General features: G+C 38.9%; 1 protein-coding gene across 2 annotated transcripts in view; it reads right to left on the bottom strand.

The window, feature by feature from the left end:
- Positions 1 to 5,258: 5,258 nt before the first annotated feature.
- The window catches only part of Gart (trifunctional purine biosynthetic protein adenosine-3 Gart), a 58,023-nt gene continuing 49,657 nt past the window's right edge, over positions 5,259 to 13,624 (bottom strand). For both annotated transcript variants that reach the window (XM_089636399.1, XM_089636398.1), the window contains exons 15-21: positions 12,865 to 12,980; positions 12,337 to 12,472; positions 12,025 to 12,203; positions 11,321 to 11,575; positions 8,218 to 8,379; positions 6,825 to 7,082; positions 5,259 to 6,465 (exon numbers count right to left, since the gene is read on the bottom strand). In XM_089636399.1, coding sequence (XP_089492525.1) covers positions 6,280 to 6,465; positions 6,825 to 7,082; positions 8,218 to 8,379; positions 11,321 to 11,575; positions 12,025 to 12,203; positions 12,337 to 12,472; positions 12,865 to 12,980 — 1,292 coding nt within the window. In that variant the 3' untranslated portion in view covers positions 5,259 to 6,279. The remainder of the gene's footprint in view (positions 6,466 to 6,824; positions 7,083 to 8,217; positions 8,380 to 11,320; positions 11,576 to 12,024; positions 12,204 to 12,336; positions 12,473 to 12,864; positions 12,981 to 13,624) is intronic.

The following is a 13,624-nucleotide window of genomic DNA, read 5'->3' as shown; positions in this document are numbered from 1 at the left end:
ACGGTCACATCTGGGACTCGAACCCAGGACCTTTGTCTTTCCGGGACAGTGTGGCACTGAACACTTTCGTTTAGAAATCACTAATATTGACTTCAATATTTAAACATTAAATAAAGTCGCTAAATCGGTAATTTGTATAAAAAAATGTATGTTTACAATAAAATATTAAAATATTCGTAAAAGCCCGATAGAGCCTTAATGAATAATAAATAAAAAAAAATTAAAAAGTGCATGTATGGTAAAATATATTTTAAATTATTACTAAATGCACTGTTTGGAACTATAAACTGTCAATGTCAAAGAGATAAAAATGGATCGGTTGTGTCTAAATCACTCTGACACTTATGACGTCACATTACACATTGCACCCGTGCAAAGCCGGGGCAGGTTGCTAGCAGTGGCGGCTCGTGACTTTTGGGTTACTAGAGTGCTAATATTACAAAAAATGGCTTAATTGATGTTGTTGTAGCTGAAAACGATTTTTTATTTTTTTTTCGAAAATTTATTTTTTGTATGAAGATTTTCAGGAATTCCGTGCGGCGCACGGCTATACTGAAATTTCCTGAAAATCTTCATACAAAAAATCGATTTTCGAAAAAAAAATAAAAATCATTTTCAGCTATAACAACATCAGAAATGCCATTTTTTATAATATTAGCACTCTAGTACACCCAAAAGTCACGAGCCGCCACTGGTTGCTAGTTAAGAAATATAACGATCAATATGTCTAGGCCTGAAAGATTAATAATAATGAAAATAAAGACACAAAAAAATCCGTAAACAAAACGTTCAAAGGAACATTAGAACTGATGTCAAAATAAATTTAAATTGAAAGTGTCCGATGTTAGAACTTTGGCACATTACTAACTTCGTTAATACACAACAGAATGACTTCTAAATTATTTTAAGTCATTCATTTGAACTAAAGAAAAGGTTTCCCATTCAAAGGTCATTATGGTCGAAAATATCAGTTAGAACCTTGTCAAACCATAGTGACGGAGATGTCAACAGTCAATATCAGTTAGAACCTTGTCAAACCATAGTGACGGAGATGTCAACAGTCAATATCAGTTAGAACCTTGTCAAACCATAGTGACGGAGATGTCAACAGTCAATATCAGTTAGAACCTTGTCAAACCATAGTGACGGAGATGTCAACAGTCAATATCAGTTAGAACCTTGTCAAACCATAGTGACGGAGATGTCAACAGTCAATATCAGTTAGAACCTTGTCAAACCATAGTGACGGAGATGTCAACAGTCAATATCAGTTAGAACCTTATCAAACCATAGTGACGGAGATGTCAACAGTCAATATCAGTTAGAACCTTATCAAACCATAGTGACGGAGATGTCAACAGTCAATATCAGTTAGAACCTTGTCAAACCATAGTGACGGAGATGTCAACAGTCAATATCAGTTAGAACCTTATCAAACCATAGTGACGGAGATGTCAACAGTCAATATCAGTTAGAACCTTGTCAAACCATAGTGACGGAGATGTCAACAGTCAATATCAGTTAGAACCTTATCAAACCATAGTGACGGAGATGTCAACAGTCAATATCAGTTAGAACCTTATCAAACCATAGTGACGGAGATGTCAACAGTCAATATCAGTTAGAACCTTGTCAAACCATAGTGACGGAGATGTCAACAGTCAATATCAGTTAGAACCTTATCAAACCATAGTGACGGAGATGTCAACAGTCAATATCAGTTAGAACCTTATCAAACCATATTGACGGAGATGTCAACAGTCAATATCAGTTAAAACCTTATCAAACCATAGTGACGGAGATGTCAACAGTCAATATCAGTTAGAACCTTATCAAACCATAGTGACGGAGATGTCAACAGTAGAGATGGGCGAAGCGGCTCAGTTGAGGGAGCCGGTTCACTAATTCCCGTTCACTTGAAAGATCCGCTTCAGTGAACCGGCTCAATTGAGCGGGTCACCGGCAGTGTTGCCAGCGAATCTTGGCCTAATTTTTTAAACCCGTTTTTCAGTTGCAGTAATTCTGCCCACATATTCCCCACAAATATTCTGCGTGAGCGTGATTCCCCCTTTCATTATTCGAAATCCATGGGGGGGGGGTTGTTACAGAATTTCTATAAAACACAATTCCCCACAAAAAATTATTTCAGAATACATACTCCTCACGAGATATTTGAAATCCATGGGGGGGGAGGGGGTTGTTAGAGATTTTCTGAGAAACATAATTCCCCACAAAAAAAAAATTTAAAATACACACTCCCCACAAGATATTTGAAATCCGTGGGGGGGGGGATTACAGAATTTCTGAGAAACATGATTCCCCACAAAATAAATTTTACAATACATACTCCCCGCTAAATATTTCAAATCCGTGAGAGGGGGAAGTGGCTACAGAATTCCATTTCAAAAATTTCCTCACAAAAATCAAGTGAACCGGCTCACCGTCCTCGCACGAGTGAACCGGCTCATCATTCGCGAACAAGTGAACCGGCTCACCATTCGCGAACGAGTGAACCGACTCATCGTTGGCGAACGAGTGAACCGGCTCACACGAACGAGTGAGTCACTACTGATCCGCGAACGAGTGAGCAGCTAATTTGGGAACCGGATCTTACGGATCCGCAAAAAGATCCGGTTCACTGAGCCGACTCGTTCGCGAACGACTCACTTCTAGTCAACAGTCAATATCAGTTAGAACCTTATCAAACCACAGTGACGGAGATGTCAACAGTCAATATCAGTTAAAACCTTATCAAACCATAGTGACGGAGATGTCAACAGTCAATATCAGTTAGAACCTTAGAACCGTCTAAAAGGGATCCAAATGATAATCTAGTCTCCTTCAACGGAAGCAATCTTCCGAACAGGCCTTCCATTGATATGCTTGGTGTAACTATAAGTGACCAGCTCAGGTACGGGGGCTCCATCGAAGCCAGAGTAAAGTTGGCCTCTCAGAAGCTGGGCGTACTGTACAGGGCCCGCAGATACTTTAATAGTACACAACTGCTTACCCTGTACAATCGCAAGTGCGCCCTACTGTCGAATTTGGCAGCCATCTCTGGTCTGGAGCCCCAAAATACCTGAAAAAAACCCTTGACTCTGTGCAGAAACGGGCGGTCCGTTTGATAGATTCCCCAATCTTAACAAACAGACTGCAATCTTTAGAGCACAGGCCTCAGGTAGGTATGCTGTCCTTGTTCTATCGGTATTACAATGGAAGATGCTCTGAGGAACTAGCGTCATTGATCCCTTCGGCACCGGTGCGTAGTCGGGATACACGCCAAACGCGCGCCCAACATTTGTACACAGTTGACACTTGTCACATGAGAACGGGTCGCTTCTACGATTCGTTCTTAATTTCAACAGCTCGGCTGTGGAACGAACTGCCGGCCTCTGTGTTTCCTCCCTCCTACAACATGGGACTCTTCAAGACCCATGTTCACTCCTTCCTCTCCACAAAAAGACCCTCCACACAGCATCCCCAAAGATGACATAGGCCCTGAGGGAAATTATTTTCTTCAGGGCCTCCTGTGTGGAGTAAATATAAAAAATAAAAAAAAGAACCTTATCAAACCATAGTGACGGAGATGTCAACAGTCAATATCAGTTAGAACCTTGTCAAACCATAGTGACGGAGATGTCAACAGTCAATATCAGTTAGAACCTTGTCAAACCATAGTGACGGAGATGTCAACAGTCAATATCAGTTAGAACCTTGTCAAACCATAGTGACGGGGATGTCAACAGTCAATATCAGTTAGAACCTTGTCAAACCATAGTGACGGAGATGTCAACAGTCAATATCAGTTAGAACCTTGTCAAACCATAGTGACGGAGATGTCAACAGTCAATATCAGTTAGAACCTTGTCAAACCATAGTGACGGAGATGTCAACAGTCAATATCAGTTAGAACCTTATCAAACCATAGTGACGGAGATGTCAACAGTCAATATCAGTTAGAACCTTGTCAAACCATAGTGACGCAGATGTCAACAGTCAATATCAGTTAGAACCTTATCAAACCATAGTGACGGAGATGTCAACAGTCAATATCAGTTAGAACCTTATCAAACCATAGTGACGGAGATGTCAACAGTCAATATCAGTTAGAACCTTATCAAACCATAGTGACGGAGATGTCAACAGTCAATATCAGTTAGAACCTTGTCAAACCATAGTGACGGAGATGTTAACAGTTAATATCAGTTAGAACCTTATCAAACCATAGTGACGGAGATGTCAACAGTCAATATCAGTTAGAACCTTGTCAAACCATAGTGACGGAGATGTCAACAGTCAATATCAGTTAGAACCTTGTCAAACCATAGTGACGGAGATGTCAACAGTCAATATCAGTTAGAACCTTGTCAAACCATAGTGACGGAGATGTCAACAGTCAATATCAGTTAGAACCTTGTCAAACCATAGTGACGGAGATGTCAACAGTCAATATCAGTTAGAACCTTGTCAAACCATAGTGACGGAGATGTCAACAGTCAATATCAGTTAGAACCTTATCAAACCATAGTGACGGAGATGTCAACAGTCAATTTTGGTTGTGATCATTTTTGTTTTCAACTTGGGTCGCTCGTGTTATTTAATAAAGCTTACTGCTGTGTTAGTTTTATAAAGAGGTGACCAAAGACATTCACGACTCCGATGATGAATCGGAAGGTTTTATTCATCTCCTCAACGGGCCCTTTAATCTATCTATCTATCTTTAATTTATCTCAAACTGAGATCTTATCGAGACTAGCATGCTCATTATATGCAAACCTGTTAGACATGCTAAGAGTACACCCCTTACACACAAAACTCAGGTAAGAAAATAATTTCCTTTCATATTTTACTATGTCATCTTTGGGGATGCTGTGTGGAGGGTATTTTTAATGAAACGAAGGAAAGAGAGGGATGGGTAGGAATCTAGGGATCAGTTTGTCCAGGAGTGACGGACGTATGATCTATCCTTCCCGATACAGCACACGGCGATGTGTCAAAGGGTCTCCCCAAACCAACCTCCCCGATCTGGCACACCACGTAGCTGGTGGGCAGGCGCACCCTGAACCCGGGCACCCCTGCTGAGTCAACAAACATAGCGAGCCACTTGGGGTGTGTCCTACGGCAGAGGTGCTGGTTATCCAATAAATGGTTCCCGGGGTGGCGGTGCCCAGATTGTGCCACTAAGCAGTAATAGTTCTCCTTTCGAGTTATGTAATTAAGAAATCGCCATGTTTATAGGGTAATTAAAAACAAGTTAATATTTTTGTAAAACTTTATTTTCTTAAAATGTCATAGAAATATACAAATACAATATTATCATTACGTTATCTATAAAGTTCAATTAATTGGTAGTTTTCAAACATAATTATACATATGTTCATTTATTGGTCCTTGGTGTTATTTACATATAAGTCTAAGTTAAGAAGTTTATTGCCATCCTGTCACAGATCACAGATATAACAATAAATTATAAAATTATGCAAATCTCTTTAATGTTTAATCTCTTTAATTCTTCACAAGTTTTCTGTATATTATTTATGTTTATGTTTTAAATCAGATCTTCATAAGTATTTATGGGCCGTTACAAATGTTTAAATTTTAAATAAGTTTGAGTTTCAAATCTTCGGACAAGAATGGATATAAAAAATGGACAACATGTTGACTTTGTGAGAAAGAGATTTTGGCCATTTTAAAGTAATTTTTTTCACAATATTATGAAAAGTTCATTTGTTATTACATATTATTCATTATCTATGTTTAACATCTTTAAAAATAATGTAAATCATAATGCTACTCAATAACAACTAAAACATTAAAAAATATGATTCAAAAATGTAATTTTGAACACTTATATAAAAATGAAACAACTTAAAGGGGAATGTTTAATTATTTATATTAAAAAAAAAAAACACATTTAAAAATTGGTTATGCTTTTGAAAAATTATACAATGATAAAAATTAATTATATTTATCTATCAACAATAAAAAATTTCTATTCAACAAGTAAACCACTGGATGAAATCAAAGAGAGAAAATTATCACATATGTAATTAATTTAATAACTTTAAAGTCTTCACTAAGAAATTTAAACAGCAGTCGAACTGTTACATTTATATTATTGAAAAAGGTTGAAAGGTCTCACAGCTGCACAGGAGTGGGATTTGTTTGAAAACTTAAAACAGATATAGAAAAGGGTCAAGGTAGATTTTGTAGTATTTCTGTAAAATTTGATGAATAATTGTAATGCCAACACTCATGAGGGGTAAGAGGTTGGTTGGTTTAATAGACAGTCAGCAGGCGGTTGTCAGGGCCCAGGCGGACCCTCCCCCCGGCCAGCAGTCTGAGGGCGCGAGGGTAGGCGCGGTGCTCGGCCTGGTGGATGCGCTCGCTGAGGCTCTCCAGGGTGTCGTTCTCCTGAATGGCCACGCGCTCCTGAACCAGCACTGGCCCAGTGTCAACTCCGGCCTGGAAAATAATAAGGAAGTTAGCGGAATGCCCTATGTATTTTTAATTCTTTTATTGTATGTTTAGATCCAAAATATTTTTAAATAACGTTGATCGCTTCAAAAAAGAATTATTCCTTTACTATGAAATATTTGATGTTTTATTGTACACACTCAACTGCCCAAAGCCTTCTTCAAAGCGAACCTAGCATTCCGTCGAAATCCTAAACCCTTTCCAATACTTGGCCAAACGGGGCAGTTCATAGACAGCGTGGACGAATGGTGAACCATTGAGCGGATAATAATAAAAGAAGCCCTTTGGAGGTGCAGAGTACATTTTACGAATAAATAGAATTGACATATAGAAAGATTGGCACTCACGTCTACAAAGTGCACGCTGCAGCCACTCTCCTCGTCGCCCGCGTCCAGTGCCTGTTGCTGCGCGTGCATACCCTTGTGGCTGGGCAGCAGGGAGGGGTGGACGTTGAGCAGGCGGCCCCGCCAGCGCGTCACGAAGGCGGCGCCCAGTACACGCATGAAGCCCGCCAGGCAGACCAGCTCCACCTTGGCCTCCTCCAGGGCGGTGGTGAGAGCGCGGTCAAAGTCCTCACGGGCCTTGTACTCGCCATGGGGAATCACCTGTCACAAGGTTATAACAATATTAGTATATTCCCATAACAAATTACGTAAGTTTCCAATGTACAGTCTGAGGCCATTTGAATAGTCCCCCTTTAAATGCAAATTCTCTGCTCGTTTTAGCTAATAATCAAACTGTGATCAGCCGTCAAGTGTAAGTATGACGGTTGTGAATAACGACGTCATAATTTGATCAAAAGCAATGTGCCGAGAACTGGCGCTTAACCCATCCCATGCAAAGTTATTTTTACTGAAACTGCAATAACTGAACAGCAACTGAATTAATTTTTGTGCTAAATTATCCTGATTTTATTGATGTTGTAAAAAAGACATAAATCTTGGTTTTTGTATTTATTTAATACAAAATTTATTTTTTAACATAGAAAATTTTATTTTTAGAAATTAATAAAAAAAACCGTTAGATGGCAATGCATACTACTATTTACGTGAAAATAAATATTTTGTTAAGTGGCATAAACTACGGCGACTCGGAGAGAAGGCCTTCGAAGATAGCCGCCTTAAATTGTGGAGGCTCAGAGAGAATGGGTTAACCCCTAGTGGGAGGAACCCTACATATGCAGTGTTGAAGAATAGTGCCCGCGCACAGTATGGAAGCACCGCAACAGCAGTGTCAACCTTATACATCCATTTTGCCTTTGGATATTACCTCTACTGGAATAGTTTTTATTGTAGAGACCATAGAAAAAAGAATATAACACTTGAAGTGCCTTCCATACAAATTTGAATAGAAACAAATGTTCGATTTAGCCCAACAGCCCAGTGTTCCATCTCAGTTACATCCGCCTGACTTTGTAAATGTCCATCCCATTTGAATTTCGAAAACAGTTTTGTATAGAAATATAGGCCCCGATTGGATCATGAAATAACCCCATAGGGCACTTCTTCTTCTGTTGTTATCTTGATACGTCAAAGTTTGTACTGTGAGGTTTTTAGCAATATCTAAAAGCGCTAATAGATTGGTACTCTTTGACTAGGCGGATTAACGAGAATCATTCAAATGTCTTAAATTCAGAATGGCGCTGATCGTCGATTAGTGGCCATCATGGCGTTACCTTGATGGCGTTAGAAACACCTCAAGCTTAGCTGGACAGGGAGAAACTACTTGATAGGGTCTTACTTTAGTGGCGACGCCGGCCACCTGGGCCCTCTGCAGCCCGAAGGCATCGGCTTTGTTGCTGATGACCAGCACGATGTCGGCGCAGATGCCCTGGTTCTGGTCCCGCGTAGAGTCTATCAGCGCTTGCAGGTTGGTGCCACTGCCAGAGATCAACACTCCTACCTAAAAATAAAGCAAAATTTATTAATAATAAAAAATGTACTGCAGCAAAAATAGTGTCAAACAGAAAACCACAATTAAATGACAAAAAACACCTATACCTAAAGTGATAGAAAACAACAGTATCCATTTTATGATGGAAATTCACAATGAAATTACACAATATGCTAGTGTATGGATTGCAAATTACAGTCCTACATACATACTTAACTTTTTTATTTTTTATTGTACAACAGAACATTCATTCCAGTTACAGTACAATTTTACATCATATCAGCATTTAGCTAAGTGACTCTTCAATAATTGTTTTAGGTCATTTAGAGCAGTGCTCCGCAACCGGTGTGCGATGCAAGTGTGCCTCGCTCAAATTCAATGTATTTGTTAAAATATTTCATTATGTATTTTACACAATGACAAATTATTTTTCATAATATTGTCTATTTTTCAAAATGTAGTATATAGTAATTATTATAACTAAACATTTATTCAATGTTCCTCCAGAGCAAGGTGTTAATTGTTGAAAACTGCACAGTGTGCTTTTTACAAAAAAGAATATCCTCGCATTTCCGAGAAAGCAATCTTAACACTACTTCCATTCTCAACAACATATTTATGTGAGCAAAGTTTTTCAACGCTTGAATTAATTAAAAATGATAAGCGGTCATGCTTAAAAGGTCTTGTCTCCGAACTTCGGGTTGCGCTGTCAAAAATCGAACCGAATATATAACTTTTGTGTTCATTGAAAAAATCGCAGGTATCACATTAATTTATTATTATTTCATAATAATTATTAAGATTGCGTAAAAATAAATATGTTATAGTTATATGTATGTACACTTTTCAAATAGAAAACAAAAAATTATTGTAAAATTTGTGTATCAATTTAATACCTATATATTTTAACTATTGGTGTGCCGCGGAATTCTAGGAAGAATTTTGGGGTGTGATTTAGAGAACAGTCACTTACATCTAAATTCTTTACTGGTTAGTTCAATAGCACCAGGAGTGGTAAGAACTAAGGGAGGAGAGGGAGGGGAGCCTAGTAATGCCATGCTTTGCCAAGACGTCGGTTTTGCCTTTTGGTACTCTGAATAGGTCATGGTATCGACTTCGGCTGCAGTGGTCTGGTACATATAAATCATAGCATCCCAAGAGGAATGGGCTATCGATAAAATTGTTCCAAATTTTAAAAAATATAATGGCTAGGCTTGCTTCCGCCTAGTTTCCAGACTCACAGAATTAGTTTCCTCAAGTAAGTCGATATGGTGCATGAACCTAGGATAGGTTCCATGCGTCCGCATATACCTGAGGAATTTCTTCTGCTAATGCTAACATAGCATCTTGGTTATTGAACTGCTTGCATGTTCTAATGACGAACCCAAGAAGTTTGTAACAAGACTGAGTGAGCTGCGATATGTGGTCAGAGAATTTCAGTTCGGGATCAAAGACGACACCGAGATCCTTTACGGAATTTACACAAGTATGCATGAAGAATGAGTTGATGATGAATGTAAGTAAGTCTAAAGTAATGGTGTTTGAAAGAGAGAGTACGAAAACAGTGTGCAATATAATAGTGAATGAGGAATACTTGGAGCAGGTGGATGAGTTTGTGTATTTAGGAAGTATGTTTACGAGAGATGGGAAGGCTGACAGAGATATTGAAAGAAGGGTAAATGCAGGTAATTCCATTAATGGAGGACTGAACGCCGTTTGCGCTAACAAAAAATTGTCCAAAGAAGCGAAGCAGTCCACAACGGAGTGCTGGTACCAACCTTGATGTATGGAAGTGAGGCATGGAACTGGCAAAGAAAGGATGAAAGTAGATTGAATGCTGTTGAAATGAGATCCCTGAGGCGTATGTGTGGTAAAACCATGTTTGATCGTGTGAGGAATGTGGAGATCCGCAAAGAGTGCAAGGCTGATGTAAGCGTAATGAGTAAGATTAAGAAAGGGACGCTTAGATGGTTTGGGCATGTAGAGCGAATGAGCGAAGATAGGAGTGTAAGGAGAATATATGATGCAAATGTGAATGGTAGCAGAAGTCGGGGACGCCCGAGAAAATTTTTGTCATCCGCCAGCTGATTCTATTTTCGTAATAACTTATTTGTTTTTTACAAAATGATGTTTTTATAAATTACCGTCTTATAATATCAGATAATGTGTTTATATATTTATATAAATAGTATTTAATCTACCTTAAGCTCAAAATGTCTCAAAGAAAAAAAAATTGATTGTGTCAACTGGATACACAGGCACTCGAGAGGTTAATTAAGGTGATTAATGGGGTAAAAGACCAATGCAATCTATTTTTTACAAGTTTTATATGAAATTAATTGGTGACTGGAAGAAATAAACAACACAGGTGGGAAAACGATTATTCAAGTAACGATCAATAGAGATTTCAAATATACATTCCAACAGTGACTTGTGAAACGTTTAATTATTGAAAGAGCAAAGTCGATTAACAAGTAGTTTTAAACATGCCATATGCAAGCAATGCATATGTGTAAGTAATATATTAACTCTGGCTATATATCTATTCGGAAACAATGGTAGAAAAGAACATTGATATCAAAAATAATAATTTCGGTGATGTGTCTTTGTGTAACTCAGGTTGCTTTGATTTTCAAAATTGGAATTGATTTTGGGAACGATTCAGACTAGCGATATAAAGTAGGTTACAAAATTATTTTATTTTAATTAATTAATAATTCTATATTTGAAATCTCTTCTCTATTATTTATTTCTCTTCTACAATTATAATATCCTGTGATTTTTCACGGGTCTACGCTAATAAAATATAATTATTACCATCATAAATAATGGTAAAATTATAATTTTCATTATAGTAAGCCAGCGCATTTCTATAGTGTTTAAATCAATTTGCTGATATACTGATAAACCTAAAACTATTGAAGTATCCGAGACTGATTAGTGAACTCACCCTCTTCCTCGGCAGGATGGGCAACCGGCGTATGTACTCCAGTGCCGAGGAGAAGTTGTCCACCAGCACTTTGTCGCCGCCCGGGGGACGCGCCTGAATGCTGCCCACCACCATGGCTCCGTACCCTCGCAGCGCGTTCATGGTCTCTGCCTGGTCCTCGAGGGACACCACCACTACCATGCCCAGCCCGCAGTTGAAGGTGCGACACATCTCTGAGTCCTCCACGTTGCCCGTGTCGGCTATCCACGCAAACACCTGCAATACATATTAATAAAGACAAAGTTTTGTCAATAAATTTAAATTTATTATCAATGAGCGGAGGGTGAAGAGGTGTGACGCCACTGTTGAGACTGCCTTTTGGTTTCAGGCGGTAGTGTATAACCCAAGTTTCATCTCCAGTAACGATGGAGCGGAGAAATTCATCTCCATGGAGTTTGCAGCGCCTCAAAAATTGAGATTGGAGATTGGATTGACATTTTTCACGAAACGTGTTGTCGCGTCGACACTTCTCAACATACTGACCTTGAACCGGTCTCATTGCGGAGGGGAAGAGTCAGGCTACACGTAAGTCGTGAGAGCCTCAGTACACTTACTCTCTGGATACGCCTCGTAATATGACAAATCATCATATTTTCAATGTGCAACCACCACAGGTTGACTGTATCTTCTATATTATATGGAGGGGGTTCTACTGCAATGCTCACCGGATGGACGTGCCAGTAGTCTGCGTTGAGCCGTGCCCGCAGATCTTCGGGGATGATGCGAGGAATGTTATCCAGCAGCCCTCCGCCTGTGATGTGGGCGATGGCCTTGATCTTGCCGCTTCTGATGGCAGGCAGGACGCACTCGGCGTATATCTTGGCAGGTCGCAGGAACTCTTCACCTGTTGACAAGTATTTACCATTTTGTGAGAATACTTCTTTTGTACGTTGGGGTGTCAGAGGGGGACATCTAGATCTGTGAGCTAGTCGAGGACCAGTTTATATTTTAATAATGTACATATATCAAAAACTTACCAAAAGTGAGGCCATATTCGCTGAAAGGTGCTCTGTTGTGCAGCGTTAAGTTGTTTTGTTCCATTATTTTGTGAATTAGACTGAATCCGTTGCTGTGTAAACCATTTGAGGGGAGTCCAATAATTGCATCCCCAACCTGAAATATGGAAAACAACAAAATGTTCATGAAATATGCACATTTCCATCATGAGCTGTGGAGATTATTACTGTTTATTATTACATGACGTTTTACCATCTAAATACATATGTGTATATATGTTAGTGGGGTGTTTGTTTTTTATTCAAATCTACAGTTTTATTCAGAGATTGATGAAATTTTGCACACTTGACCTTCAAAGCAAGAGGCAGGTTACTGTCTGCATGAAATTTCTAAAAAACCATGATCATCCCCTTTTCCCACTCCTTTTGATTTTTAATGAAATTTTGCAAACTTGATGTTTAAAATAAGAGGAAAATTACTATCTACGTCTGATTTCTAAAACTCTGCGTAAAGCCGAGAACTTCAGCAAGTGCATACAGGATTCTTACATTAATATCATTCAGCTTTGGTAGAATCTGTGATTTCTCTACGACGCCCAGAGCAAATCCGGCAACATCGTACACTCCCGGCTTGTACATTCCTGGCATCTCTGCCGTCTCCCCTCCTGCAAATAAAACTCTCATGAGAATGACACTTGCAATTGATTTCCATGCTCTAATTATTTATGGAACATGTTATCAGGTTTTAGCACTAAACGTCAGAAGAGATGGACATGCCATAACACAAAATCTGGGTACCATTTCGAAGAGCTGATGGCAAACCATGAGATATTCTTTTTGGCACCAGGAGGGATCAAGAATGCCTTGTTAAAACTACAACATTATGTTGTGCCTTGACCGCTGAAGAGCGTACATTGAAAAAACCAGACCAAAGTAAAGTAAAGTAACGGTGTGTGGAACTTTTCTACGCAATGCCTTGTTTCTTACTGGACCGTCAGGCGTTCGCTCATCTTTCAAGTATTCATTTTGCAAAACATTTGTAAAGGGTCAAATTAAATATTTGATTTTGGATTTTTTTTTAACCTGATTTTGGATTTCCAGTTATTTTTTTTACAGTTTCCATTGTAAAAAGACTACTTTTTCATACTCATATTTTATTTTTGAAGACTAAATAGCGGTTCTACAATGCGAGTTGCCTGTCGGATGGATTTATTGACATACCACTAAAACGGGCATGCCCGTGCTACCACCCCACTCTGCGCCATTGGCTTTGAAGTACTCTCCCTTACAGGCATATCTGATATTTCTT

The sequence above is a fragment of the Hesperophylax consimilis genome, chromosome 10, assembly GCF_061612785.1.
Source record: "Hesperophylax consimilis isolate HC1 chromosome 10, BYU_Hcon_1.0, whole genome shotgun sequence".
Classification (NCBI taxonomy): domain Eukaryota; kingdom Metazoa; phylum Arthropoda; class Insecta; order Trichoptera; family Limnephilidae; genus Hesperophylax; species Hesperophylax consimilis.
Note: the sequence above shows the minus strand (reverse complement) of the source record. Positions and strands in the feature narration are given on the sequence as shown.